Source organism: Bufo gargarizans, chromosome 7, assembly GCF_014858855.1.
Source record: "Bufo gargarizans isolate SCDJY-AF-19 chromosome 7, ASM1485885v1, whole genome shotgun sequence".
NCBI lineage: Eukaryota > Metazoa > Chordata > Amphibia > Anura > Bufonidae > Bufo > Bufo gargarizans.
The window spans coordinates 150,229,689-150,256,533 of NC_058086.1; the positions used below are offsets into that span (position 1 = coordinate 150,229,689).

The window sequence follows — 26,845 nt, forward strand, 5'->3', positions numbered from 1 at the left end:
CTGCATGTGTCACTGTAACCACATAGCCTATTAAACATTTTCTTCAAATCAGCGACCTGGCACTGGAAATGTCCCCAGTACCAAAGCTTTTGGTGTAGTGTCATGACTACTGTATTGTGTCTGCATTAAGTGACATATTCTAGCCTAGACTCAATGCTTTGAGTGGAAAATATCTCATAATACCTAACAGTCAACACTTATTTTTCGTAATAGTGTCACCGTTTTATAAGTAGTATGTTAGAAAAAACTCAATGGCCCATATTTACTGCCAGTGCACCTAGATTCTGGTGTAAATTGCGCCAAAATATAGCACAATTTGGTACATTTAGGTTCAGAGAATTTCAAGCCTGTCAAAGAGCCATGGCTTATCAAAAAAGGATGTGGATTTGTAAGAAAGAAGACCCAAACTGTGCATGCACCAGTGGATGTTGAATCAACGCATTCACACTTCAGAACTCAGCAACCTTGAAAAAACACTTTTCCTAGTACTGAGATCTGAACAGCGCATGCACTGGTGAAAGCTGAAATGGCACTTGAACAATTCACATCTCAGCATTGGAAAAGAGCACTTTCCCTGATAGTGGTGAGTTATTAGGCTTATATAGGAAAACAGATTTACAATGTACAGTAGAATGCTGGACATCTGATCAGAGAGGATCGGCAAAAGGTGCCCCAGCAAAGATACGATAAACTGACCATAAAATGTACACTATACTTTAGCATATGCAGTTTATTATTGTAAATCATGAAGATGCATTTAAAAACATGACACAAACAATACAGTAGAAACAAAAATAACTTATTTATAGCTTTAGCAAATTTTGTCTTGAAAACCACATAGCTGTTAACAGGGAGCCAATGACCAACAATGTCTTGATGTTCCAGGATTCAGAATGTTTATGTAAAACCCTTGTCCTAGTTGGATTTATTGTTCTGTCCCACTGTGTAAGAATAGCATTTCTGGCTCCAGACCACTTCCCAGGCCCCCTAAGTCGAAGCTGGTAAGGTGTGCATGGTCCGAAAAACACCTGCCAAGCCAACCTCGGGTCTGTGAGGAAAAGATATATTGCGTTTGGTTGTATCCCAATCTCCATTGAAATATCATTTATGTAATCGATGTAATGAGTTTGCAGGACCTGAGTCCTACCCACACCAAACCTAAAAAAAAAAACAGTAAAAATATGTGGTTATTAAATTATTAAATCAAGATAAGTAACAATTTGTACTACAGTAAGTACTACTATGCATATATTCCATTGCTATGACTCTCATTAAGTTTGAATGGTATGGCCATGCTTGATGGCCACTCTATTCAAAGACTCCTCCTTAGTGCAGTTGTGAGGATGAGGAGGAACTGAGGAATCAGGACCCCTGGTCCAGAGATCAACGAGGGTCCCAGCAGTGTGGAACCCCAGCAAACAAATATTTATCACATATCCTTTGAATAGGCCATACATTTGTTTTGTGCCAATACTGGATTCATCTTTATATGCAAAGAAGCAAGAGAAGAGTGCAGATTTACATCCACAACGTTTATACTGAAGCTTGTGTGTCTGTTTTAGAGGCATAAATAGAGAAAAGTCAGCTGCAGTTAAAAATATGTCCTTCATACCATTTATTGTTCCTGTCCTTGCTTTTTATGCAGTGGTTTTCCATCTTTTTGGCTGATGGCAGCTGAGCAGCACCTACAGTAGAGGGAAAATACTGTTAGGAAACAAATATGGAAAGCTCATACTATACTTTGTAACTACCGTACATGTATTATACAAACATACAGGTCCTTCTAAAAAAATTTGCATATTGTGATAAAGTTCATTATTTTCTGTAATGTACTGATAAACATTAGACTTTCATATATTTTAGATTCATTACACACCAACTGAAGTAGTTCAAGCCTTTTATTGTTTTAATATTGATGATTTTAGCATACAGCTCATGAAAACCCAAATTTCCTATCTCCAAAAATTTGCATATTTCATCCGACCAATAAAAGAAAAGTGTTATTAATACAAAAAAAGTCAACCTTCAAATAATTATGTTCAGTTATGCACTCAATACTTGGTCGGGAATCCTTTTGCAGAAATGACTGCTTCAATGCAGCGTGGCATGGAGGCAATCAGCCTGTGGCACTGCTGAGGTGTTATGGAGGCCCAGGATGCTTCGATAGCGGCCTCAAGCTCATCCAGAGTGTTGGGTCTTGCGTCTCTCAACTTTCTCTTCCCAATATCCCACAGATTCTCTATGGGGTTCAGGTCAGGAGAGTTGGCAGGCCAATTGAGCACAGTAATACCATGGTCAGAAAACCATTTACCAGTGGTTTTGGCACTGTGAGCAGGTGCCAGGTCGTGCTGAAAAATGAAATCTTCATCTCCATAAAGCTTTTCAGCAGATGGAAGCATGAAGTGCTCCAAAATCTCCTGATAGCTAGCTGCATTGACCCTGCCCTTGATAAAACACAGTGGACCAACACCAGGAGCTGACATGGCACCCCAGACCATCACTGACTGTGGGTACTTGACACTGGACTTCAGGCATTTTGGCATTTCCCTCTTCCCAGTCTTCCTCCAGACTCTGGCACCTTGATTTCCGAATGACATGCAAAATTTGCTTTCATCCGAAAAAAGTACTTTGGACCACTGAGCAACAGTCCAGTGCTGCTTCTCTGTAGCCCAGGTCAGGCGCTTCTGCCGCTGTTTCTGGTTCAAAAGTGGCTTGACCTGGGGAATGTGGCACCTGTAGCCCATTTCCTGCACACGCCTGTACACGGTGGCTCTGGATGTTTCTACTCCAGACTCAGTCCACTGCTTCTGCAGGTCCCCCAAGGTCTGGAATCGGTCCTTCTCCACAATCTTCCTCAGGGTCCGGTCACCTCTTCTCGTTGTGCAGCGTTTTCTGCCACACTTTTTCCTTCCCACAGACTTCCCACTGAGGTGCCTTGATACAGCACTCTGGGAACAGCCTATTCGTTCAGAAATTTCTTTCTGTGTCTTACCCTCTTGCTTGAGGGTGTCAATGATGTCCTTCTGGACAGCAGTCAGGTCGGCAGTCTTACCCATGATTGCGGTTTTGAGTAATGAACCAGGCTGGGAGTTTTTAAAAGCCTCAGGAATCTTTTGCAGGTGTTTAGAGTTAATTAGTTGATTCAGATGATTAGGTTAATAGCTCGTTTAGAGAACCCTTTCATGATATGCTAATTTTTTTAGATAGGAATTTTAGGTTTTCATGAGCTGTATGCCAAAATCATCAATATTAAAACAATAAAAAAGGCTTGAACTACTTCAGTTGTGTGTAATGAATCTAAAATATATAAAAGTCTAATGTTTATCAGTACATTACAGAAAATAATGAACTTTATCACAATATGCTAATTTTTTGAGAAGGACCTGTACTGTATAAGAGATGATCCAACTACACCACAGTGTCGGCTCATAATTACCCCAGGTTATCACCCTATTTCAAAATGGCATGATTATGTGGAAATTTAGGCATGTTCCCTCAGGTGCAAAATTCATCATCCCACCATGGATCAAAAACTGTCATTTTGAAAAAGACTACATTCACTTGTTTTAAAATGGTAAACCATGTGTCTGTGTGCATAGTTTTAATACTTTCTCAAAAAATTTACATTAAATTGAAAAACGTGAAAACATGAAAAACTAGAAACTAGAGCTTCAGCTACACGTATTGTAAGTCCTTACCCTTAAAAACTCTGGTTGCCCAACGAGCCTGTATTTCAACTGTTGGCATGATAGGTCCAAGGGGTTGAACTAATCCCAGGAAAGCAAGTGTTGGTTTTTCCAAATAAATTGGAAACACATACTTATATAAGGATACATCATTGTTATTGAGCTTGATTATATCATCATCAAGAAAAGGAAATGTTGAACTGTATCCTGTAGCGAAAATGACTTCATCCACTTCTGCCACAGTTCCATCTTCAAAGGTGACAGAGGTTTCAGAGAAGGATTTAATACTGGGCTTTACCTTGATCGATCCCTGAAATATTTGGCTTGGGAGGTAGTCATTTACAATTGGATGTTTTAGCCTGTCAAAAGAGAAGACTGCATTTAAAAACTTTGCATTGTACTGGAAATTATAAACTGGGCTATGTACAATTTATTTACAAAATACAAAAGAATAGACTAAAATATTTTCAGGATAGAAACATAGCAAAAGTAATAATGACAGTACACATATAGAGCCATAATAATCTATAAGTCTAAATTCACCCAGAGGTGGTATTTGTGGATTTTTTTTTGTAATTGAGAAAATTGTGCATTATCCAAAACAAGTATAAAAGAAAGTACTGCTATAAAGGCAGTGTGGTGGCTGTGTGGATTGCACTACTGCCTTCCAGTGCATGCGTGAATTTAGATTGTGAGCGGAAATGGGGAAAGGAACTGATGTCAACAACATGTCAATGCTATATAAAAAATTAATAAAATATATCCCCTCCTATAGTAGAAAATGTGTGCCAAAATTCATGCATCATCACCGCTGATAGTCACTTGAGCTTGCTAAAAAATAGAATCTAAAATTTTATAAATATATTATTCTTCTAAACAGATATATTCCCGTTATTGAAAATGTCATAGACTGGGTCGAGTGCATGTGTATGGGGTGGGGGGTTAAGGAGAGGTAACTGTCGGCCAAATAAGCTTTCTGCAGACAGCTACTTTTATATAAAATGTGTAGCCTAGTTTTAGCCGCAACATGTGATAGAAGAGTTGTCTTCTTTAGTCTTCTATTTATGCATCTGCAGGTCTGTCATTCCAGACACCATCCAGCAGTTTTAGGAACCACGAGCAGCTGTCCACTTTGTCTTTTACAGACCATCTGCTCAAGGGTAAGCTGGGGAAAATGGAGAAGGGCAAGAAGAAGTAAAAAGTAAGTAATGTAATGGCTGCTTATTCAGGAAGACTCAAAGTATAACCACACTGTCAGGTTTCTGAATGTGGTTTTGGAAGCCAAGATCAGTAGTGGTTCATAAAAAGTGAGAAAGTATAAAGGAGAGATATGACTTCTCTACTCTTTTAATTCACTCCTGGTTTGGGCTTCTGTAGTGTCCCACTAGGTATGGGTGGGCACTACACAAGGGTCAATTGGTGTGCGCATTACTCCTACTCACCAGGAACAGAAATGTCATATTTAATTCTGCATTTAATGTATGTTCTAATGTGTTGTTATATGCAATGTACCCTGTATGATGCAACAGCAGGCCTAGTTGGGTGTAGTTAGACATCCCAGACACTAGAGGGAGATAGGGAGCCCCTAGTATAAATGTCCAGGCCCAGACAGGGAGAGTTAGTGTGTGCAGAGCCAGGAGTCTGAGAAGACACAGGTTAAGAAGCCTGCTCCTGACATGCAGCTGGATAGCCCTGGCTGCTAGTGATGTCCAGGAGGCTGTTGAGAAGCTCCAGCCTGCCTGAGAACAAGAGAGCCTAAGTTAGCTCTGAAGAGATACCCCAGTTGCAGGAACCAACCTCCTGGGAGAACCCTACAGTTATCCACCTGATAGGAGGAGGCGACCCAGGGTAAGCAAAGTGACCCTGATGGGCAGAGGACCTTAGAAAAGTGTAGCAAGAGTATAATACCTGAGGAAGGAAGTAACCAAGGATTTAAGCCACCCTTTTAGGCATCCGGGCCTTGGGAGATATAAAGCCAGAGCAGGAGTTCTAGAAGGGACACTGTACATTGATTCTGAGAAAGGTACAACCTGCTGCTGAGTGCTTGTAAAGTTTACCCTCAGCGTATCTTGCATGACTATTGCCTGCCATATTGTGAATAAGCCCCTTTGTGGAACTGTAATAGAAAGACTGTGCTACACCTGCTGTACAAAGTTGGATTGTTCAGTAAAGTTACGTTTTGGTTCACTATATACTTGTGTACCTTCATCATTCCAACCACCAACCGGCGTGCCACCGTCCAAAGGCACTGGCGTCACGAATACCACAGGGACCTTGCCCCAGGCACACAAAATACCTGTAACATCCAGGGCACCTCAACTACCATCAGGCCTGGTCCCTATCTACAGAGCGTGCCCCAGAGGAACTGTGTCTACCTCTCCTTCACTGCCACGCGCCTGCCCAGGGTTCTGCAAATATAGTGAGTACCCTCGATTGCCCATAACTGTGACCTCACTTCGTCATACCCTGCAGGTCTGGCGTGTTGCATAAATTGGCGTCACGAACAGGATCCGAATATTCCTGCGCCATAGCGGATTTAAAAAACTGTGTGCTGAAAGTTGTCTTAAAGTGACATGCCCCAATTGTTTTATTGAAAATTGCTGGGCCAAAGTGAACTGTAATAATTGCGGTGTGAAAATAGCATTGTGTGGACTGTTTTCTACTTATTTAAGCCACCGCTTGCTGTCAATGAATAGACAGCTATTTTGCTCAAAGATGGCCGCTGAGCTTGATTGAAATTGTTTGCTGCGTCATCTTCATCCTAAATTGGCGGTAAAAATTGGCGCCTTCTGCTAAAAGTGCGGGAAGGCTGTATGCTGGCGCCACCGCCCTGTCTGGACATTTGCATGTCTGCTGTGATGGACTCCGCCTCCCCCATACTGGAGTACCTGGGGGGCGGCCTCCCAGAGCAATGGGAGGATCTGTCTGAACTTGTTGGCGCCACCCTGTCGCTCTCCAGAGAAGGATCGAGCATGTTGAGGAGTGAGGACTTTCCTGCTGAGATGTCCGCGCCTGATTTACTAATGATGAATGTTACTGGTGTAGAGCAAGAGGATGCTCCACCGGCCTACTCTCCGGGACCGGAGAGACCCGCCTGCCCGCCACCGAGGACGCAACCGGAGACCTACTACGGCTCCTGGAGAGACTTCTTCCAGCCCTCGTTCAAGTGGTCAGCTCTAATGGCAGAGATCCGGGAGGCCGCAATAAAGAAGACGACTAAAACCAAAATTTACTACGAAGAACTGGCAAAGACCGTTCACGAGTGCCACACCGACACACAACCCCGCCTGGAAAGGAGAATGGGGTTGGTTGTGGCCTTTGACAAGGACCGAGGCTTCGGTTTTATAAAAGACTACCTGACTGGACGAGACTTATATGTCAACAGGAGGTCCGTCAAGCGGAGCTACCTCCCAGAACGTCTACATAACCTCCGCGAGGGAGAGGAGGTTGAATTTACCCCTGCTGAGGGCCTGCGAGGCCCCTACGCCACTGCCGTGTCCCGTCCGAAAAAGAAATCGGAGGACTGGGACTTTGATGAGGACTACTCTGGCTGCGAGCACGAACCTGTGTGCTCTCCGGAGGACAACCCTGGCTGCGAGCGTGAATCTGAGTGCTCTCCAGGACCGTCCCATCATGCCTTCCAGGAACGGGGCTCTTTCATTGGCCCAAATGTGTTCTGGCAGCCAACAGTGGTGGAAAAGAGGGTTAGCCCATGGCCCTCACCTGAGTTGCCTCGCAGGGAGAAAACCGTACGTGAACTTCAGGATGCAGAGAGATTCAGAGCTGCCCTGGAGAATATCCGCAGAGGGAGGAAAGCGGACGCCTCGTCTGAGCCTGCAGCGGCTGCGCAGGACGAATCACCCACCTTCCAAGTGCCGACGGCGACAGCGGAACCCAGCGATCCCGACTCTGAAAGCCTGGACGACCAGATCGTGCGGCTGGAGCTGAAACTTCGGGAGCTACACCAGACTGCCTCCGCCAGGATCCGGACTCCACCTGACCTACAAGAAAGAGGACGTAAGGACTCGGACGTCTCCGGGTCTAAGGTGAGAGTACCTGTACCTTCCAGCCGTCCCTCCTTTGTATCGGCACCTGCGGTGAGGCCTTCTTACGCTGTGCACCGGCGCACAGAGCCAGTTGTTCCAGAACCCACCGGACCGCTTGCAGCAGCGGTACCCAGGCCAGTGCAGCAGCCCACGTTTGTTATGCCTGCTCCGGTGAGGTCAGCGACTTTGATTACCCCTAGGCCTATGGGGCCTATACCTATTAGGGGTCCATTTATGTTACAGTTGCCCCCCAATACTGTGTTGTGGGCACATCCATCTGTTGAATCGCAATTCAGGCCCAATATACAAATGGAGCCAGGGAGCACCACTGAAATGCAAAGTGAATATGACATGCCCCTGTGAATTGGCCTGCTAGGCCCTTGATGGTTGCTTTATTTGCCAGGGGATCCTAAAGAAGATTTAACCCTTTCAGGACAGGAGTCCTTCGTTGTTTTGGCCCTCTGTTGCTGCTGCCAGTTACCCACGGCTCAGTGGAGGCGGTGAGCCACTGAAATACCACGTGCAGCAAGGCCATCTTGTTTACAGGACCTCCTGCCTGCTTTCTCAGAGTAAAAAACCCAGTTGTGCCTGTTTTCATAAGTTGCACTCTTAACCCTTTAACCCCCTTTTCAGGTTGATTAAGGGTATTACAGCACTTATTTCTATATTTATGCCATTTGAATAATGTGGACTATTTTATGTGCTGTCATTTTATTATGCAACTGGAATTTAAAGGAATTGGGCCCAGGGATAGACTCAAATGCACATGAGCCTCTGAGATTTTGCTACTATTTTAAAGTATTGTGCCCAGAGATGGACTTCACCTCGTGCGAGCCTCTGTGATTCTTGCTATGCTGTCTATGATCCTATATCTTTACTTAGCTGTGGATTAAACAAAAAGAAAAGAACCTGGGTACGGACTCATTTTATATGCCTTGAGCCTCCAAGAATTGTTATTTAATTGTTTTTATATTTTCCATGGACTACAACTGTTCTAGCATGGACAATTTGCACTTATGGACTATCCTGGTATTTACTGTTACGCTGTGCCAGGTCAGCACCCCTGTTCCCATTATGCTATTCTGAGAGAAGAGAACGACGCCCCTTTTCACCATTACTTGCTCCTAATCCAGTGGAACTGCCTGATATATGTATACATATAATGTATTCTTGCAAATGTAGATGTGTTTTCCTGCTTTGCTTTATCTTCCCTATTACAGGTGCAGTATCCAGCTGTGCAGAGACCCTCCATGTTGCGCCGAGGACGGGCAACGTTATAGCGTGGGGGTATGTAGTGTCCCACTAGGTATGGGTGGGCACTACACAAGGGTCAATTGGTGTGCGCGTTACTCCTACTCACCAGGAACAGAAATGTCATATTTAATTCTGCATTTAATGTATGTTCTAATGTGTTGTTATATGCAATGTACCCTGTATGATGCAACAGCAGGCCTAGTTGGGTGTAGTTAGACATCCCAGACACTAGAGGGAGATAGGGAGCCCCTAGTATAAATGTCCAGGCCCAGACAGGGAGAGTTAGTGTGTGCAGAGCCAGGAGTCTGAGAAGACACAGGTTAAGAAGCCTGCTCCTGACATGCAGCTGGATAGCCCTGGCTGCTAGTAATGTCCAGGAGGCTGTTGAGAAGCTCCAGCCTGCCTGAGAACAAGAGAGCCTAAGTTAGCTCTGAAGAGATACCCCAGTTGCAGGAACCAACCTCCTGGGAGAACCCTACAGTTATCCACCTGATAGGAGGAGGCGACCCAGGATAAGCAAAGTGACCCTGATGGGCAGAGGACCTTAGAAAAGTGTAGCAAGAGTATAATACCTGAGGAAGGAAGTAACCAAGGATTTAAGCCACCCTTTTAGGCATCCGGGCCTTGGGAGATATAAAGCCAGAGCAGGAGTTCTAGAAGGGACACTGTACATTGATTCTGAGAAAGGTACAACCTGCTGCCTAGTGCTTGTAAAGTTTACCCTCAGCGTATCTTGCATGACTATTGCCTGCCATATTGTGAATAAGCCCTTTTGTGGAACTGTAATAGAAAGACTGTGCTACACCTGCTGTACAAAGTTGGATTGTTCAGTAAAGTTACGTTTTGGTTCACTATATACTTGTGTACCTTCATCATTCCAACCACCAACCGGCGTGCCACCGTCCAAAGGCACTGGCGTCACGAATACCACAGGGACCTTGCCCCAGGCACACAAAATACCTGTAACTTCCAGGGCACCTCAACTACCATCAGGCCTGGTCCCTATCTACAGAGCGTGCCCCAGAGGAACTGTGTCTACCTCTCCTTCACTGCCACGCGCCTGCCCAGGGTTCTGCAAATATAGTGAGTACCCTCGATTGCCCATAACTGTGACCTCACTTCGTCATACCCTGCAGGTCTGGCGTGTTGCACTTCTAAAAACTGTATAGAGAAACCTGACAGTGTGGCCGTTACCTTAGTATCCTTCTGTATAGAGCTCTGCCCTCCATTTATTTATTTCAAAGTTTTGTTATCAAGCTGGTCACCGACTGAGGGGGAGTTCGGTGGCATTCTAAGCTGTCTGAACAGTATGTTTGCTCCACTGCCTTGACCCCTGACCGTAAAAGGAATTTGTGAGGTCCAAAACACCCCCAAGCTAAAGTAAGTGATGTATAGTGTAAGTGATGTTGTGTTTGATTATATAATTTTTATCTTTATGCTCATTTGTATTACAATGCTGCACTCTGAAAAACCAGCAGGGAAATGCATTGAGAGAACTTCTCTTTAAATCCTCTTCATTATGCGCTTGAGCTCAGGAGTCCTCTCAATGCATTTTACTGTCGGTTTGTGGGGGCACAGTGTTGGAATACAAGTGAGTATGATTAGTGATGACTGAAGTTTTGTAAAATTTGATTTGACTTTGTCACAAAGCGCATTTCTTTGTAAGTATTGGGTGCACTGACAGGGGATGGCGATTGCTCTGCTGCCCGTAATTGTACCCCTTAGATGCTGCGTTCATTTCATAAAATAAATTAAATTAAATCATTCTTACTTATTTATTTGATAGGGAAATCCGGACTCCGCCATCTTGATTAACCCCTTAGGGACCCATGACGTATCGGTACGGCATGGGTCCTGAGTCCTTAAGGACCCATGATGTACCGGTACGTCATGAGTTTAAAGTTAGATTGTGGTGCCCCAGGGGTTAATCCGCACAGGATGCCGGCTGAAATCATTCAGCCGGCATCCTGTCACAACGCTGGGGGGGTCATATGACCCTCCCGTATCGGCGATCGCAGCAAACCGCAGGTCAATTCAGACCTGCGGATTGTTGCGATTTCTGCAGTGTCTGATCGCCGCGGTCCCTGACCGCGGCGATCAGAAACTTTAGTGTGCTGAAAATAAATATGTATCACCCCCCCTGCACCTCTGAATGATTTTAGCCCGGTCGGAGGTGCAGGGGGGGTGTTGCGGGAGGTGCGGACGGTGTGGGAGGCGGGCGGTGCGACAGGCGGGATCGCCATCCCCCGCCTCCCGCCGAATAATCATTGGCTTCTAGTGGTTATACCTGGGTGTCAGCACATTGCTGACACCCTGGTATAAACGGCTGACATCTGTGAATGGATGTCAGCCGTTTAACCCTTTCCATACAGCGGTCCGTACGGAGCGCTGTATGGAAAGAGTTAACAGTAAGATGCGGCTCCCTCCCTCTCTCATCGGGGGGCTGCTGTGCCTTTGAAGCCCCCCGATGGGAGAGGGAGAGAGCCCCCAGACAGCCCCCCGAAGCCCCAGTCCTTACCCTTCCCCGTCTGCGAAGTTGTGGCCACAACTTCGCAGACGGGAAGGTTCCCATGGCATAGATCTGTTCAGACAAAGTGTAAGTAAAATACAGTACAATACAATATATATTGTACTGTACTGTATTATACAGACATCAGACCCACTGGATCTTCAAGAACCAAGTGGGTCTGGGTCAAAAAAAAGTGAAAAAAAAGGACAAATCCAAAAACACATTTATCACTGATTAAAAATGAAAAAAATTAAATTCCCTACACATGTTTGGTATCGCCGCGTCTGTAACGACCTGATATATAAAACACTCATGTTACTTTCCCCGCACGGTGAACGCCATAAAAATAAAAAAATAAAAACTATGAGAAAATTGAAATTTTGCCCACCTTACTTCCCAAAAAAGGTAATAAAAGTGATCAAAAAAGTTGCATGTACGCCAAAATAGTTACAATCAAACCGTCATCTCATCCCGTAAAAAATGAGACCCTACCCAAGATAATCGCCCAAAAACTGAAAAAACTATGGCTCTTAGACTATGGAAACACTAAAACATGACATTTTTGTTTCAAAAATGAAATCATTGTGTAAAACTTACATAAATAAAAAAAAGTATACATATTAGGTATCGCCATGTCCGTATCGACCAGCTCTATAAAAATATCACATGTATAAACCCCTCAGGTGACCACCGTAAAAAAATAAAAATAAAAACGGTTTCAAAAAATAAATTTTTTGTCATCTTACGTCACAAAAAGTGCAATAGCAAGTGATCAAAAAGTCATATGCACCCCAAAATAGTGTCAATAAAACAGCCATCTCATCCCACAAAAAATGAGACCCTACTTAAGATAATCGCCCAAAAACTGAAAAAACTATGGCTCTTAGGCTATGGAGACACTAAAACTTTTTTGTTTGCCGCGTCCGTGACAACCTGCTCTATAACATTACCACATGATCTAACCTTTCAGATGAATGTTGTAAATAACAAAAAAAAACATTGCCAAAAAAGCTATTTCTTGTTACCTTGATGCACAAAAAGTGTAATATAGAGCAACCAAAAATCATATGTACCCTAAACTAGTACCAACAAAACTGCCACCCTATCCCGTAGTTTCTAAAATGGGGTCACTTTTTGGAGTTTCTATTCTAGGGTTGCATCAGAGGGGGCTTCAAATGGGACATGGTGTCAAAAAAACCAGTCCAGCAAAATCTGCCTTCCAAAAACCATATGGCATTCCTTTCCTTCTGCGCCCTGCCGTGTGCCCGTACAGCAGTTTACGACCACATATGAGGTGTTTCTGTAAACTACAGAATCAGGGCCATACATATTGAGTTTTGTTTGGCTGTTAACCCTTGCTTTGTTACTTGAAAAAATATATTAAAATGGAAAATCTGCCAAAAAAGTGAAATTTTGAAATTGTATTTCTATATTCCATTAAATTTTGTGCAACACCTAAAGGGTTAACAAAGTTAGTAAAATCAGTTTTGAATACCTTGAGGGGTGTAGTTTCTTAGATGGGGTCACTTTTAGGGAGTTTATACTCTAGGGGTGCATCAGGGGGCTTCAAATGGGACATGGTGTAAATAAACCAGTCCAGCAAAATCTGCCTTCCAAAAACCAAACGGCGCACCTTTCACTCTACGCCCTGCTGTGTGGCTGTAAAGTAGTTTACGGCCACATATGGGGTGTTTCTGTAAATGGCAGAGTCAGGGCAATAAAGATACAGTCTTGTTTGGCTGTTAACCCTTGCTTTGTTAGTGGAACAAATGGGTTAAAATGTAAAATTTGACAAAAAAATGAAATTCTCAAATTTCATCCCCATTTGCCAATTACTCTTGAGCAACACACCTAAAGGGTTAACGAAGTTTGTAAAATCAGTTTTGAATACCTTGAGGGGTGTAATTTATAGAATGGGGTCATTTATGGGCGGTTTCTATTATGTAAGCCTTGCAAAGTGACTTCAGACCTGTAGTGGTCCCTAAAAATTGGGTTTTTGTAAATTTCAGAAAAATTTCAAGATTTGCTTCTAAACTTCGAAGCCTTGTAACATCCCCAACAAATAAAATATAATTCCCAAAATAATTCAAACATGAAGTAGACATATGGGGAATGTAAAGTCATCACAATTTTTGGGGGTATTACTATGTATTACAGAAGTAGAGAAACTGAAACTTAGAAATTTGCAAATTTTTTAAAATTTTGGGTAAATTAGGTATTTTTTTATGCAAAAAAACATAATTTTTTGGACTTCATTTTACCAGTGTCATGAAGTACAATATGTGACGAAAAAACTATCTCAGTATGGCTTAGATAAGTCAAAGCGTTTTAAAGTTATCACCACTTAAAGTGACACTGGTCAGATTTGCAAAAAATGGCCAAGTCCTTAAGGTGAAATAGGGCTGAATCCTTAAGGGGTTAAAGATCCAGTGCGAAATCTTGGGCGGCCCATGGTGACATAATATGTCACCTCTCTCGAAATTGTTTGCCGGATCTTGAATCAAGATGGCAGCAGCTGGCTCTTTGCTCTCAAACGGATGAGGTAAGTATTAATTTTTTTATCTTTAACCCATTTCAGGGAAAATAATTTCATTACCACCAAGCACGAGAAAAGTCGGCTTTGCTGCAAATCGAATTTTCCCTGAAATTCGGATCAAAGTCCACTTTGTGGTCTTCGATTCACTCAACACGAAGTATGATGATAAAAATGACATAACCAAACTCGCCATCACTTACACCACTTACTCTAGTTTGGGGGATATTTTGATGCTGACAGATTCCCTTTAACCCGTAGGATACCAGCGCCATAGCTGTACGGCGCTGGGAACCAGGATTAAAATGCCAGCTCCGTATAGCTACGGCGCTGTGTTAACCCGGTCATTGAACGAAATCGCTCGGTGACTGGGTGATCATGGCTGCTCAGGATAGCAGGCAGCTATCTTCCCAAGGGGCAGAGGGACGTTTTTCCGCTCCCCACAACATGGATCGCTGCGATTGGCCGATTTCTGCAGACTGACCAATCGCAGCTCTGGATGATTTTTCATTCATCCAGGAAGCTGCAAGGGGATGGAACACGGTTTGTACAGGGGTGACTGGTGCTGAACTGGTCAGCACCTGTCTCCCCTGGGTCAGGCAGGGGACACCAGTGTTTGGCGTCCCCTACCAGCGCTGCTATTGGCTGGAACAACGCTCCAGCCAATGGCAGCGCTACAGCTGCACTGAAAAGGGCAGATCCTCACTGCATGCAGCCATTATAGCTGGTGACTGCATGCAGAGTGGACCTGTGCCCCTCTGTGCAGTATCTGACCTGCTGGGATTTATGGTTCCACACCACTGCACTTTTCCTGTGATTCTACCTGCTGAAAGAAGAAGAAGAAAAAAAAGAAGAAAATAAGAACATCTGGAACTGCTGCAGGTTTTTTTTTTGCCATTTGCATCAGTTCCAGATCCCTAAACCACCCTCTGTCCCTGTCCCTTCCCACCCCCCCTCCACCCCCCTGTCCTTTTTCCTTTTTTTACGGACACCATTTGGCCCATGCGCTTTTGTTTTTTGTTTTTATTCTTTTTTTTAAAAAAAAAATCAGCTCTGCACAACTTTTTCTGTGTGTGAGCTGTGACCGCCAAGTGCTGTTCAGTACATATCTGCCTGATCAGCACCAGGGGATTATTTTTTGCACTCTTTTTTTCACATCTGTGTTTTTTTGCCATCTTTTCTTTTTTTGGGGTTAAAAAAGAACCTCCAGTCCCTAGCTTCCAGAGGTACTGTGGCATGCGGCACAGTACGCAAAAATCAGAGCGGCCTCCCTAGATCCCTGGTGGGGCATCCACTAAGAAAAGAAGAAAGCCGTGCTCTCCTTAATGAGAACATGTTGGCGGTTAAGTACAAGGACAAGAGGGATGTCCTTTTACTTACCAACATTCACAGTAACACTGGCTCCCCCTGCCGCTGTACGAGGTACCACAACCACTGTCCCCAAGCCAGACTGCATCTCTCTCTCTCTCTCTCTCTTTCTCTCTCTCTCTCTCTCTCTCTCTCCCGTAAATATAAGTTACATTTTTAGCCAGTGTTCACTTTTTAACCACTGTAGTGAGTTTTTATACTGCAGGTTTTGCACACACGCATGATTTGCATGTGTGCATTTTGAAACCACTGAGCACCGATCATTAGTGTCCATTACTAATTGTGTCTGATAAAAAAAAAAAAAGCACCTCATACACACCCCACGCTAAATACATTTTTATATATTTCTCACGTTACACCCCCAATAAAATAAAAATGGCCCGTCCATTCCCAATGAGTTTACTCAGCTGAAGAGGCATATGCCATGCTTGCCTCTGATACTGAATCCGCCAATGAGAGAGAAGAGGATGCCACTTTCCTCTACTCCTTTAAACCATCATCATCATCATCATCTGGTGATGAGGGACCCTCTATAAGGTACCCCAGGGCAGCAGTGGAGACAGCCCCCCAGAGTGACCCCATATGGACCCCACCCCCTGAGAATTATCAGCCCCAAATTCCTGAGTTTGTGGGCAGCTCAGGAATAGTGTTGAGCGCAAATATTCGAATATCAAATTTTTTTTTGCAAATATCGGCACTTCGCTAATTCACGAATATTTAGAATATAGTGATATAAATTCGATAGTTCGAATATTCTTTTTTTTTTTTTTTTTATTGTTATATTTTTTTCTTTCCCACTTCCCTAAAGTTGTTCTTTTCCTGTCCTTAGGATTCCTGGCTTCCTGGCTGCTCCAGTCAGTGCCCGTTGCCGCTTCTGCCGACTTTCGTGCTCATGAAGCGTCCCCATCACCATGGGAACGTCTCCATACTAGAATGTACTGTCGGATTTGGGAATTACGTTGAAATCGCAATTCGATTAATTCAAGTTATAATAATCGAATTGGGATTTCAACTTGGACCTGGTTTACTATGGTTGGCTTGGTAGAATTAGCGAATATGACGAATGTATTCATCATATTCCTCAAAACTAAGATAACGAAGTATTCTCCATCTTCGTTTTACCTACCTATTCGTCAACTTCGCTAATTCTAGCAATCATATAGGAAAATTATACAATCATATAGGAAAGTTTACTATAGAGACAGCTAAGTTTAATTCGCTATGCGATTATATTACTTAGCTTTTTTTTTTTATAAATAGAATAATTATAATACTTGATAATTATTATAATTATTCTATTTATATAAAAAAAGCTAAGTAATATAATCGCATAGTGAATTAAACTTAGCTGTCTCTATAGTCAACAAAGTTGACGAATATGGAGCTAAAACGAAGATGGAGAATACTTCATTATCTTCGTTTTGTGGAATATGACGAATACATTCGTCATATTCGCTAATTCTACTAAGCCAACCATAGTAAACCAGGTCCAAGTTGAAATCCCAATTCGATTATTATAACTTGTATTAATAACCCAAACAAATTTATACACCCAGCAATTTATTTTCCAGAACCCCACAACACCATATGCCAGACCCCAAGGTTGGACCCCAGTAAATGCAGCAAAAGATGATGACCTTTTGGGGGCTCTTGTTGCATATGGGCTTAGCATAAAAACAAAGATTAATCAGTATTGGAGTGCGGATGTCTTGTATCACACTCCAATTTACAGTAATGCCATGGCCTGTAATCGATTCCAAGCAATTCATAAATTTTTGCATTACAACGATAATGCACAGTGCCCTCCCCAGAATGACCCAGCATTTGACCGTCTGTTCAAAATTAGGCCCATCCTTGACCACTTCAACGTAAAGTTCTTAGAAGTGTACACCTCATAACAAAATGTCTGCGTAGACTAATCCATATTACTTTTCTAAGGGAGGGTAAGATTCCGCCCGTACATGCCCAGCAAGCAGGCAAGGTATGGCATAAAAATGTATAAAGTCTGTGAGAGTAGCTCTGAGTACACTCACAAGTTCCGGGTTTACGAAGGGAGGGACACCTGGATTAAACCCCCAGAATGCCCCGCTGTCCTAGGAGTTAGTGAGAAGATAGTGTGGGACTTACTGCACCCACTGCTGGATAAGGGTTACCATTAGAGTTGAGCGAACACCTGGATGTTCGGGTTCGAGAAGTTGGGCCGAACTTCCCGGAAATGTTCGGGTTCGGGATCCGAACCCGACCTGAACTTCGTCCCGAATCCGAACCCCATTGAAGTCATGGGGAATTGTAAAACAGCCCAGGAAAGAGCTAGAAGGCTGCAAAAGGCAGCAACATGTAGGTAAATCCCCTGCAAACAAATGTGGACAGGGAAATTAATAAAAATAAAAATAAAATAAATAAAAATTAACCAATATCAATTGGAGAGAGGTCCCATAGCAGAGAATCTGGCTTCACGTCACCCACCACTGTAACAGTCCATTGTCAGATATTTAGGCCCAGGCACCCAGGCAGAGGAGAGAGGTCCCGTAACAGAGGATCTGGCTTCATGTCAGCAGAGAATCAGTCTGCATGTCATAGCAGAGAATCAGGCTTCACGTCAGCCACCACTGTAACAGTCCATTGTCATATATTTAGGCCCAGGCACCCAGGCAGAGGAGAGAGGTCCCTTAACAGAGAATCTGGCTTCATGTCAGCAGAGAATCAGTCTGCATGTCATAGCAGAGAATCAGGCTTCACGTCAGCCACCACTGTAACAGTTCATTGTCATATATTTAGGCCCACGCACCCAGGCAGAGGAGAGAGGTCCCGTAACATAGAATCTGGCTTCATGTCAGCAGAGAATCAGTCTGCATGTCATAGCAGAGAATCAGGCTTCACGTCAGCCACCACTGTAACAGTCCATTGTCATATATTTAGGCCCAGGCACCCAGGCAGAGGATAGAGGTCCCTTAACAGAGAATCTGGCTTCATGTCAGCAGAGAATCAGTCTGCATGTCATAGCAGAGAATCAGGCTTCACGTCAGCCACCACTGTAACAGTCCATTGTCATATATTTAGGCCAAGGCACCCAGGCAGAGGAGAGAGGTCCCTTAACAGAGAATCTGGCTTCATGTCAGCAGAGAATCAGTCTGCATGTCATAGCAGAGAATCAGGCTTCACGTCAGCCACCACTGTAACAGTCCATTGTCATATATTTAGGCCCAGGCATCCAGGCAGAGGAGAGAGGTCCCGTAACAGAGGATCTGGCTTCATGTCAGCAGAGAATCAGTCTGCATGTCATAGCACAGAATCAGGCTTCACGTCACCCAACATTGGAACAGTCCATTGGCATATATTTAGGCCCCGGCACCCAGACAGAGGAGAGGTTCATTCAACTTTGGGTTGCCTCGCAATATAATGGTAAAATGAAAATAAAAATAGGATTGAATGAGGAAGTGCCCTGGAGTACAATAATATATGGTTAAGGGGAGGTAGTTAATGTCTAATCTGCACAAGGGATGGACAGGTCCTGTGGGATCCATGCCTGGTTCATTTTTATGAACGTCAGCTTGTCCACATTGGCAGTAGACAGGCGGCTGCGTTTGTCTGTAATGACGCCCCCTGCCGTGCTGAATACACGTTCAGACAAAACGCTGGCCGCCGGGCAGGCCAGCACCTCCAAGGCATAAAAGGCTAGCTCTGGCCACGTGGACAATTTAGAGACCCAGAAGTTGAATGGGGCCGAACCATCAGTCAGTACGTGGAGGGGTGTGCACACGTACTGTTCCACCATGTTAGTGAAATGTTGCCTCCTGCTAACACGTTGCGTATCAGGTGGTGGTGCAGTTAGCTGTGGCGTGTTGACAAAACGTTTCCACATCTCTGCCATGCTAACCCTGCCCTCAGAGGAGCTGGCCGTGACACAGCTGCCTTGGCGACCTCTTGCTCCTCCTCTGCCTTGGCCTTGGGCTTCCACTTGTTCCCCTGTGACATTTGGGAATGCTCTCAGTAGCGCGTCTACCAACGTGCGCTTGTACTCGCGCATCTTCCTATCACGCTCCAGTGCAGGAAGTAAGGTGGGCACATTGTCTTTGTACCGTGGATCCAGCAGGGTGGCAACCCAGTAGTCCGCACACGTTAAAATGTGGGCAACTCTGCTGTCGTTGCGCAGGCACTGCAGCATGTAGTCGCTCATGTGTGCCAGGCTGCCCAGGGGTAAGGACAAGCTATCCTCTGTGGGAGGCGTATCGTCATCGTCCTGCGTTTCCCCCCAGCCACGCACCAGTGATGGGCCCGAGCTGCGTTGGGTGCCACCCCGCTGTGACCATGCTTCATCCTCATCCTCCTCCACCTCCTCCTCATCCTCGTCCTCCAATAGTGGGCCCTGGCTGGCCACATTTGTACCTGGCCTCTGCTGTTGCAAAAAAACTCCCTCTGAGTCACTTCTAAGAGACTGGCCTGAAAGTGCTAAAAATGACCCCTCTTCCTCCTCCTCCTCCTCCTCCTGGGCCACCTCCTCTTCCATCATCGCCCTAAGTGTTTTCTCAAGGAGACATAGAAGTAGTATTGTAACGCTGATAACGGCGTCATCACCACTGGCCATGTTGGTGGAGTACTCGAAACAGCGCAACAGGGCACACAGGTCTCGCATGGAGGCCCAGTCATTGGTGGTGAAGTGGTGCTGTTCCGCAGTGCGATTGACCCGTGCGTGCTGCAGCTGAAACTCCACTATGGCCTGCTGCTGCTCGCACATTCTGTCCAGCATGTGCAAGGTGGAGTTCCATCTGGTGGGCACGTCGCATATGAGGCGGTGAGCGGGAAGGCCGAAGTTACGCTGTAGCGCAGACAGGCGAGCAGCGGCAGGATGTGAACGCCGGAAGCGCGAACAGACGGCCCGCACTTTATGCAGCAGCTCTGACATGTCGGGGTAGTTGTGAATGAAGTTCTGCACCACCAAATTCAGCACATGCGCCAAGCAAGGGATGTGTGTCAAACCGGCTAGTCCCAGAGCTGCAACGAGATTTCGCCCATTATCGCACACCACCAGGCCGGGCTTGAGGCTCACCGGCAGCAACCACTCGTCGGTCTGTTGTTCTATACCCCGCCACAACTCCTGTGCGGTGTGGGGCCTGTCCCTCAAACATATGAGTTTCAGAATGGCCTGCTGACGTTTACCCCGGGCTGTGCTGAAGTTGGTGGTGAAGGTGTGTGGCTGACTGGATGAGCAGGTGGAAGAAGAGGAGGAGGAAGCTGAGTAGGAGGAGGTGGCAACAGGAGGCAAAGAATGTTGCCCTGCGATCCCTGACGGTGGAAGGACGTGCGCCAAACAGCTCTCCGCCTGGGGCCCAGCCGCCACTACATTTACCCAGTGTGCAGTTAGGGAGATATAGCGTCCCTGGCCGTGCTTACTGGTCCACGTATCTGTGGTTAGGTGGACCTTGCCACAGATGGCGTTGCGCAGTGCACACTTGATTTTATCGGATACTTGGTTGTGCAGGGAAGGCACGGCTCTGTTGGAGAAGTAGTGCCGGCTGGGAACAACATACTGTGGGACAGCAAGCGACATGAGCTGTTTGAAGCTGTCTGTGTCCACCAGCCTAAATGATAGCATTTCATAGGCCAGTAGTTTAGAAATGCTGGCATTCAGGGCCAGGGATCGAGGGTGGCTAGGTGGGAATTTACGCTTTCTCTGAAATGTTTGTGAGATGGAGAGCTGAACGCTGCCGTGTGACATGGTTGAGATGCTTGGTGACGGAGGTGGTGGTGTTGGTGGTACATCCCCTGTTTGCTGGGCTGCAGGTGCCAACGTTCCTCCAGAGGTGGAGGAAGAGGCCGAGGCGGCAGCAGCAGAAGAGGCCGAGGCGGCAGCAGCAGAAGAGGTAGCAGGGGGAGCCTGAGTGACTTCCTTGTTTTTAAGGTGTTTACTCCACTGCAGTTCATGCTTTGCATGCAGGTGCCTGGTCATGCAGGTTGTGCTAAGGTTCAGAACGTTAATGCCTCGCTTCAGGCTCTGATGGCACAGCGTGCAAACCACTCGGGTCTTGTCGTCAGCACATTGTTTGAAGAAGTGCCATGCCAAGGAACTCCTTGAAGCTGCCTTTGGGGTGCTCAGTCCCAGATGGCGGCGGTCAGTAGCAGGCGGAGTCTCTTGGCGGCGGGTGTTCTGCTTTTGCCCACTGCTCCCTCTTTTGCTACACTGTTGGCTCGGTCTCACCACTGCCTCTTCCTCCGAACTGTGAAAGTCAGTGGCACGACCTTCATTCCATGTGGGGTCTAGGACCTCATCGTCCCCTGCATCGTCTTCTACCCAGTCTTGATCCCTGACCTCCTGTTCAGTCTGCACACTGCAGAAAGACGCAGCAGTTGGCACCTGTGTTTCGTCATCATCAGAGACATGCTGAGGTGGTATTCCCATGTCCTCATCATCAGGAAACATAAGTGGTTGTGCGTCAGTGCATTCTATGTCTTCCACCGCTGGGGAAGGGCTGGGTGGATGCCCTTGGGAAACCCTGCCAGCGGAGTCTTCAAACAGCATAAGAGACTGCTGCATAACTTGAGGCTCAGACAGTTTCCCTGGTATGCATGGGGGTGATGTGACAGACTGATGGGCTTGGTTTTCAGGCGCCATCTGTGCGCTTTCTGCAGAAGACTGGGTGGGAGATAATGTGAACGTGCTGGATCCACTGTCGGCCACCCAATTGACTAATGCCTGTACCTGCTCAGGTCTTACCATCCTTAGAACAGCATTGGGCCCCACCAAATATCGCTGTAAATTATGGCGGCTACTGGGACCCGAGGTAGTTGGTACACTAGGACGTGTGGCTGTGGCAGAACGGCCACGTCCTCTCCCAGCACCAGAGGGTCCACTAACACCACCACGACCATGTCCGAGTCCCTTACTAGATGTTTTCCTCATTGTTACCGTTCACCACAATAAGAAAAATATTATTTGGCCCAATGTATTGAATTCAAATTCAGGCCTTTTTTTACAGACACCTAACACTATCTGGCTATCTATTTAGGTACCGTATTACACTAATACAGGCACAGCAGTAACGACAGATTTAGCTGAATATAAATTTGAGGCCTAGTATTTAGGCGCTGGGTGACAGGTATAGGTTTACTGACAGAATTAGACTTGGAAATGCACAGTAGCGTTTGTGTGAAGTTATTCAGAATGACCCTATGTGCACCTTGAATCTTATATACTCTTTTAGGGATAGATTTAAAGTAGCTCTGATACAGCAGAAACCACTAAATTTAGGAAATTGTTAAATTGGGAATTGTATTTCAACCCAGAACAAAAACTGTGCTTTGACGGACACTAAATAACTTGACCAGCCACAGCAGTAACAACAGATTTAGCTGGATATAAATTTGAGGCCTATTATTTAGGCGCTGGGTGACAGGTATAGGTTTACTGACAGAATTAGACTTGGAAATGCACAGTAGCGTGTGTGTGAAGTTATTCAGAATGACCCTATGTGCACCTTGAATCTTATATACTCTTTTAGGGATAGATTTAAAGTAGCTCTGATACAGCAGAAACCACTAAATTAGGAAATTGCTAAATTGGGAATTGTATTTCAACCCAGAACAAAAACTGTGCTTTGACGGACACTAAATAACTTGCCCAGCCACAGCAATAACCACAGATTTAGCTGACTTTAAATTTGAGGCCTATTATTTAGGCGCTGGGTGACAGGTATACGTTTACTGACAGAATTAGACTGGGATATGGCCAAAAAATAACCACACTATTGATGGTTAAATGCACTTGGTGTGACAGCTTGACCAACCACACTATTGAGGGTTAAATGCACTTGGTGACAGCTTGCCCCTGATGTAGTATATGGCCAAAAAATAACCACACTATTGATGGTTAAATGCACTTGGTGTGACAGCTTGACCCTGATGTAGGATTTAGCAAAAAAACAACCACACCATTGAGGGTTAAATGCACTTGGTGACAGCTTGCCCCTGATGTAGTATATGGCCAAAAAATAACCACACTATTGATGGTTAAATGCACTTGGTGTGACAGCTTGACCCTGATGTAGGATTTAGCCAAAAAACAACCACACCATTGAGGGTTAAATGCACTTGGTGACAGCTTGCCCCTGATGTAGTATATGGCCAAAAAATAACCAGACTATTGATGGTTAAATGCACTTGGTGTGACAGCTTGACCCTGATGTAGGATTTAGCCAAAAAACAACCACACTATTGAGGGTTAAATGCACTTGGTGGCAGCTTGTGCTGGCGCACCACAAGACACAAAATGGCCGCCGATCACCCCAGAAAAAAGTGACTGAAAAACGCTCTGGGCAGCCTAAAAACAGTGAGCAATTCAATAGCAGCAGTTCAATCATCCACAGCTGCAGATCGATCTCTGAATGAAGTCTTTTGGAGGAGTTAATCACTGCCTAATCTCGCCCTAACGTCGCAGCTGCAACCTCTCCCTATACTTATCAGAGCAGAGTGACGGGCGGCGCTATGTGACTCCAGCTTAAATAGAGGCTGGGTCACATGCTGCACTGGCCAATCACAGCCATGCCGATAGTAGGCATGGCTGTGACGGCCTCTTGGGGCAAGTAGTATGACGCTTGTTGATTGGCTGCTTTGCAGCCTTTCAAAAAGCGCCAAGAAAGCGACGAACACCGAACCCGAACCCGGACTTTTACGAAAATGTCCGGGTTCGGGTCCGTGTCACGGACACCCCAAAATTCGGTACGAACCCGAACTATACAGTTCGGGTTCGCTCATCCCTAGTTACCATCTCTACATGGATAATTACTACACCAGTCTACCACTGTTCCAGTCCCTAGCTTCCAGAGGTACTGTGGCATGCGGCACAGTACGCAAAAATCAGAGTGGCCTCCCTAGATCCCTGGTAGGGAATCCACTAAGGAAAGGAGAAAGCCGTGCTCTCCTTAATAAGAACATGTTGGCGGTTAAGTACAAGGACAAGAGGGATGTCCTTTCACTTACCAACATTCACAGTAACACCGGCTCCCCTGCCGCTGTACGAGGTACCACAACCACTGTCCCCAAGCCAGACTGCATCCTGGACTACAATAAACACATGGGGGAGTTGAACTTTCAATGATGTTCTGAAGCCCTACAATGCCACAAGAAAAACAAAAGTGTGGTACAAAAAGCTGGCCGTACACATTGTAAAGATGGCGCTGTTCATGCTATTTAGATCTAGAGATTATCCAAGAATATTCCTACAATTTCAAGAGGTGGTGATAAAGGCCCTAATTTTTTCAAACCAAGCAAGGGAAGTCCCAGTACTTCTGTAAGTTACCATGCCCAAGTTGTACCAGGGCAACATTTCCCTGGTGAAGTCCCCCAAACAGCGAGAACAGGAAGGACCCAAAAAAGATGCAGGGTGTGTTCCAAAAGGGGGATAAAAAAGACTCCATTCAGCATTGCAAAACCTGCCCTGAAAAACCTGGCCTGTGCATCAAGGATTGTTTCAGAATCTATCACTCATCCATGGAATAATTTCATCCTTGATGTACCCTGTAATTTTATCACCTTATAACTGATTTTGTCCACAGAGCTTACATATCCACTTTTCACCAACCACTACATATTAATTTCTGTAATACACCTGTTTGGTCAAAGGCGCCCTTTCCACCACTTAAAATGTTCGTACGGGGGTGCTCTTTGCAAAATGGTGTCACTTCTTGGGGTTTTTAATTTCTGGGGACCTCAGGAATTATTTAAATGCGACATGTGACCTAAAATCAATGTCTGACAATTCAGAACTGCCAGCAAAATCCATATTTAGCCATTTGCCTGGTGTGCGCCCATACAGCATGCTACAAGCACATATGGGGCGTTTCCTGAATAGGGAGAAAATGAGGAACACATACTGGGGTGCATTTTCTTCTTTAACCCTTTGTGAAAGTAATTATTGGGGTCTGCCAGGAATTTTTCAACATGCAACACGTGACCTAAAATCCATGTCTGTTTATTCAAGCCTTCAAAATCCATATTTTGCACTTTGGTTCTAGAGCCCTGCTATGCGCCCATACGGCATGCTACAAGCACATATGGGGTGTTGCCGTATTCAGGGGGAACTGTGGGGTGCATTTTTTCCTGTTACCCCTTGTGAAAGTGAAAAATGTCGGTGTAAAGCAACTTTTTCTGGAAAAAAATTGTACTTTTATATTTTCACAGCCATGGTAATTCTGTGAAACACCTGATGGGTCAAAGTGCTCACTACACACCTTGAAATACTCCTTGAGGGGTCTAGTTTCCGGAATGGGGTCACTTTTTGGGGGTTTCCACTGTAGGGGTACCTCAGGGTGTTGCTGACTGCAACTTTTCTAGGCTCACGCCAGGTCTAAACTAGTGATGAGCGGCAGGGGTCATATTCGAATTCGCGATTTTTCACAAATATTTTGTAGAATATTCGTCGAATATTCGCAAATTTGAAAATTCGGCAAGGTAATGATTGTGTAATATGCGAATTTTCGTAATTCGAATTTTCGTATTATAATTTTTTATTGCGAATTTTTCAACTTACAGCTATTAGACAAAGAAGATTATAGCACTATATTAGCTAAATTGCTATATATTTGATTTTTTGGAATATTCGCTATATTGGTATAACTTTGTTTTTTCGAATATTCATATTATTCTAAAACAAAAATATATAGCAATATAACGAATATTCGAAAAAAAACACGAATATAGAGCAATTTAGCTAATATAGTGCTATAATCGAATATTTGTGATTAACACTAGTCTAAACAAGGGGGTGTGGTGTGAGGAAGGGGGCAGACTGGCAGGCCCGTCTCATTTATAATTTTCCACGCCTGTTTTAGGTGTAGAAAATGATCTAAATCTATGCCAGCTACCGTGCTTGGTTTAGACAGGCAGTGGATGCACCTATATAATGTAGAGGATGGCACCTCTACATAAGTTTGGTGCATCCACCTCCATCTCTAGCGCAAGGGGTATTAAGACTGGTGTCTAAAACGCTGGTTTTAACATGTTAAGGACCCAGGACGAGAATGCTCATCCTAAACTGCCGGTACTTAGTGCCCCAGGATGAGCATTCTCGTCCTCCGGTCCATCCCCTCCCCCGGGTGCTGTGCCGCAATCAGCGGCAGAGATCAGGCTGTTACTGGCAACCGGAACCCTGCTGCATCCACCAGCATCGGTGATAATGCCAATGCCGGTGGATTAACCCCTCATATGCCATGGTCAGCGCTGACCACGGCATATGGGAGGTTTGCGCTCCCTCACCTCATCCATCGGGTCCCCGCGCTGCTGTGGTGGGGACTCATTGGTTGCCATGGCAGCCCCAAGCCATTCCAGGGCTTGGGGCCTGGGATTTATGGAGGCCTAAGAGGCCCAGTCGCCAGGCTGGGTCTCCTAGGCAACTGTTGGCGTCTTACAGTTCAACAGATGTATTGTACATCTCTGTAATGTTGAAGTCCCAGAGTGG

The 26,845-nt window shown here is 45.1% G+C and overlaps 1 protein-coding gene across 2 annotated transcripts in view; it reads right to left on the reverse strand.

The window, feature by feature from the left end:
* Window positions 1-743: 743 nt before the first annotated feature.
* LOC122944005 (dimethylaniline monooxygenase [N-oxide-forming] 2-like) overlaps window positions 744-26,845 on the reverse strand; it is a 65,538-nt gene continuing 39,436 nt past the window's right edge. For both annotated transcript variants that reach the window (XM_044302198.1, XM_044302200.1), the window contains 3 exons: window positions 3,699-4,045; window positions 1,613-1,685; window positions 744-1,158 (listed from right to left, as the gene is read on the reverse strand). In XM_044302198.1, the coding sequence (XP_044158133.1) occupies window positions 804-1,158; window positions 1,613-1,685; window positions 3,699-4,045 (775 nt within the window). In that variant the 3' untranslated portion in view covers window positions 744-803. The remainder of the gene's footprint in view (window positions 1,159-1,612; window positions 1,686-3,698; window positions 4,046-26,845) is intronic.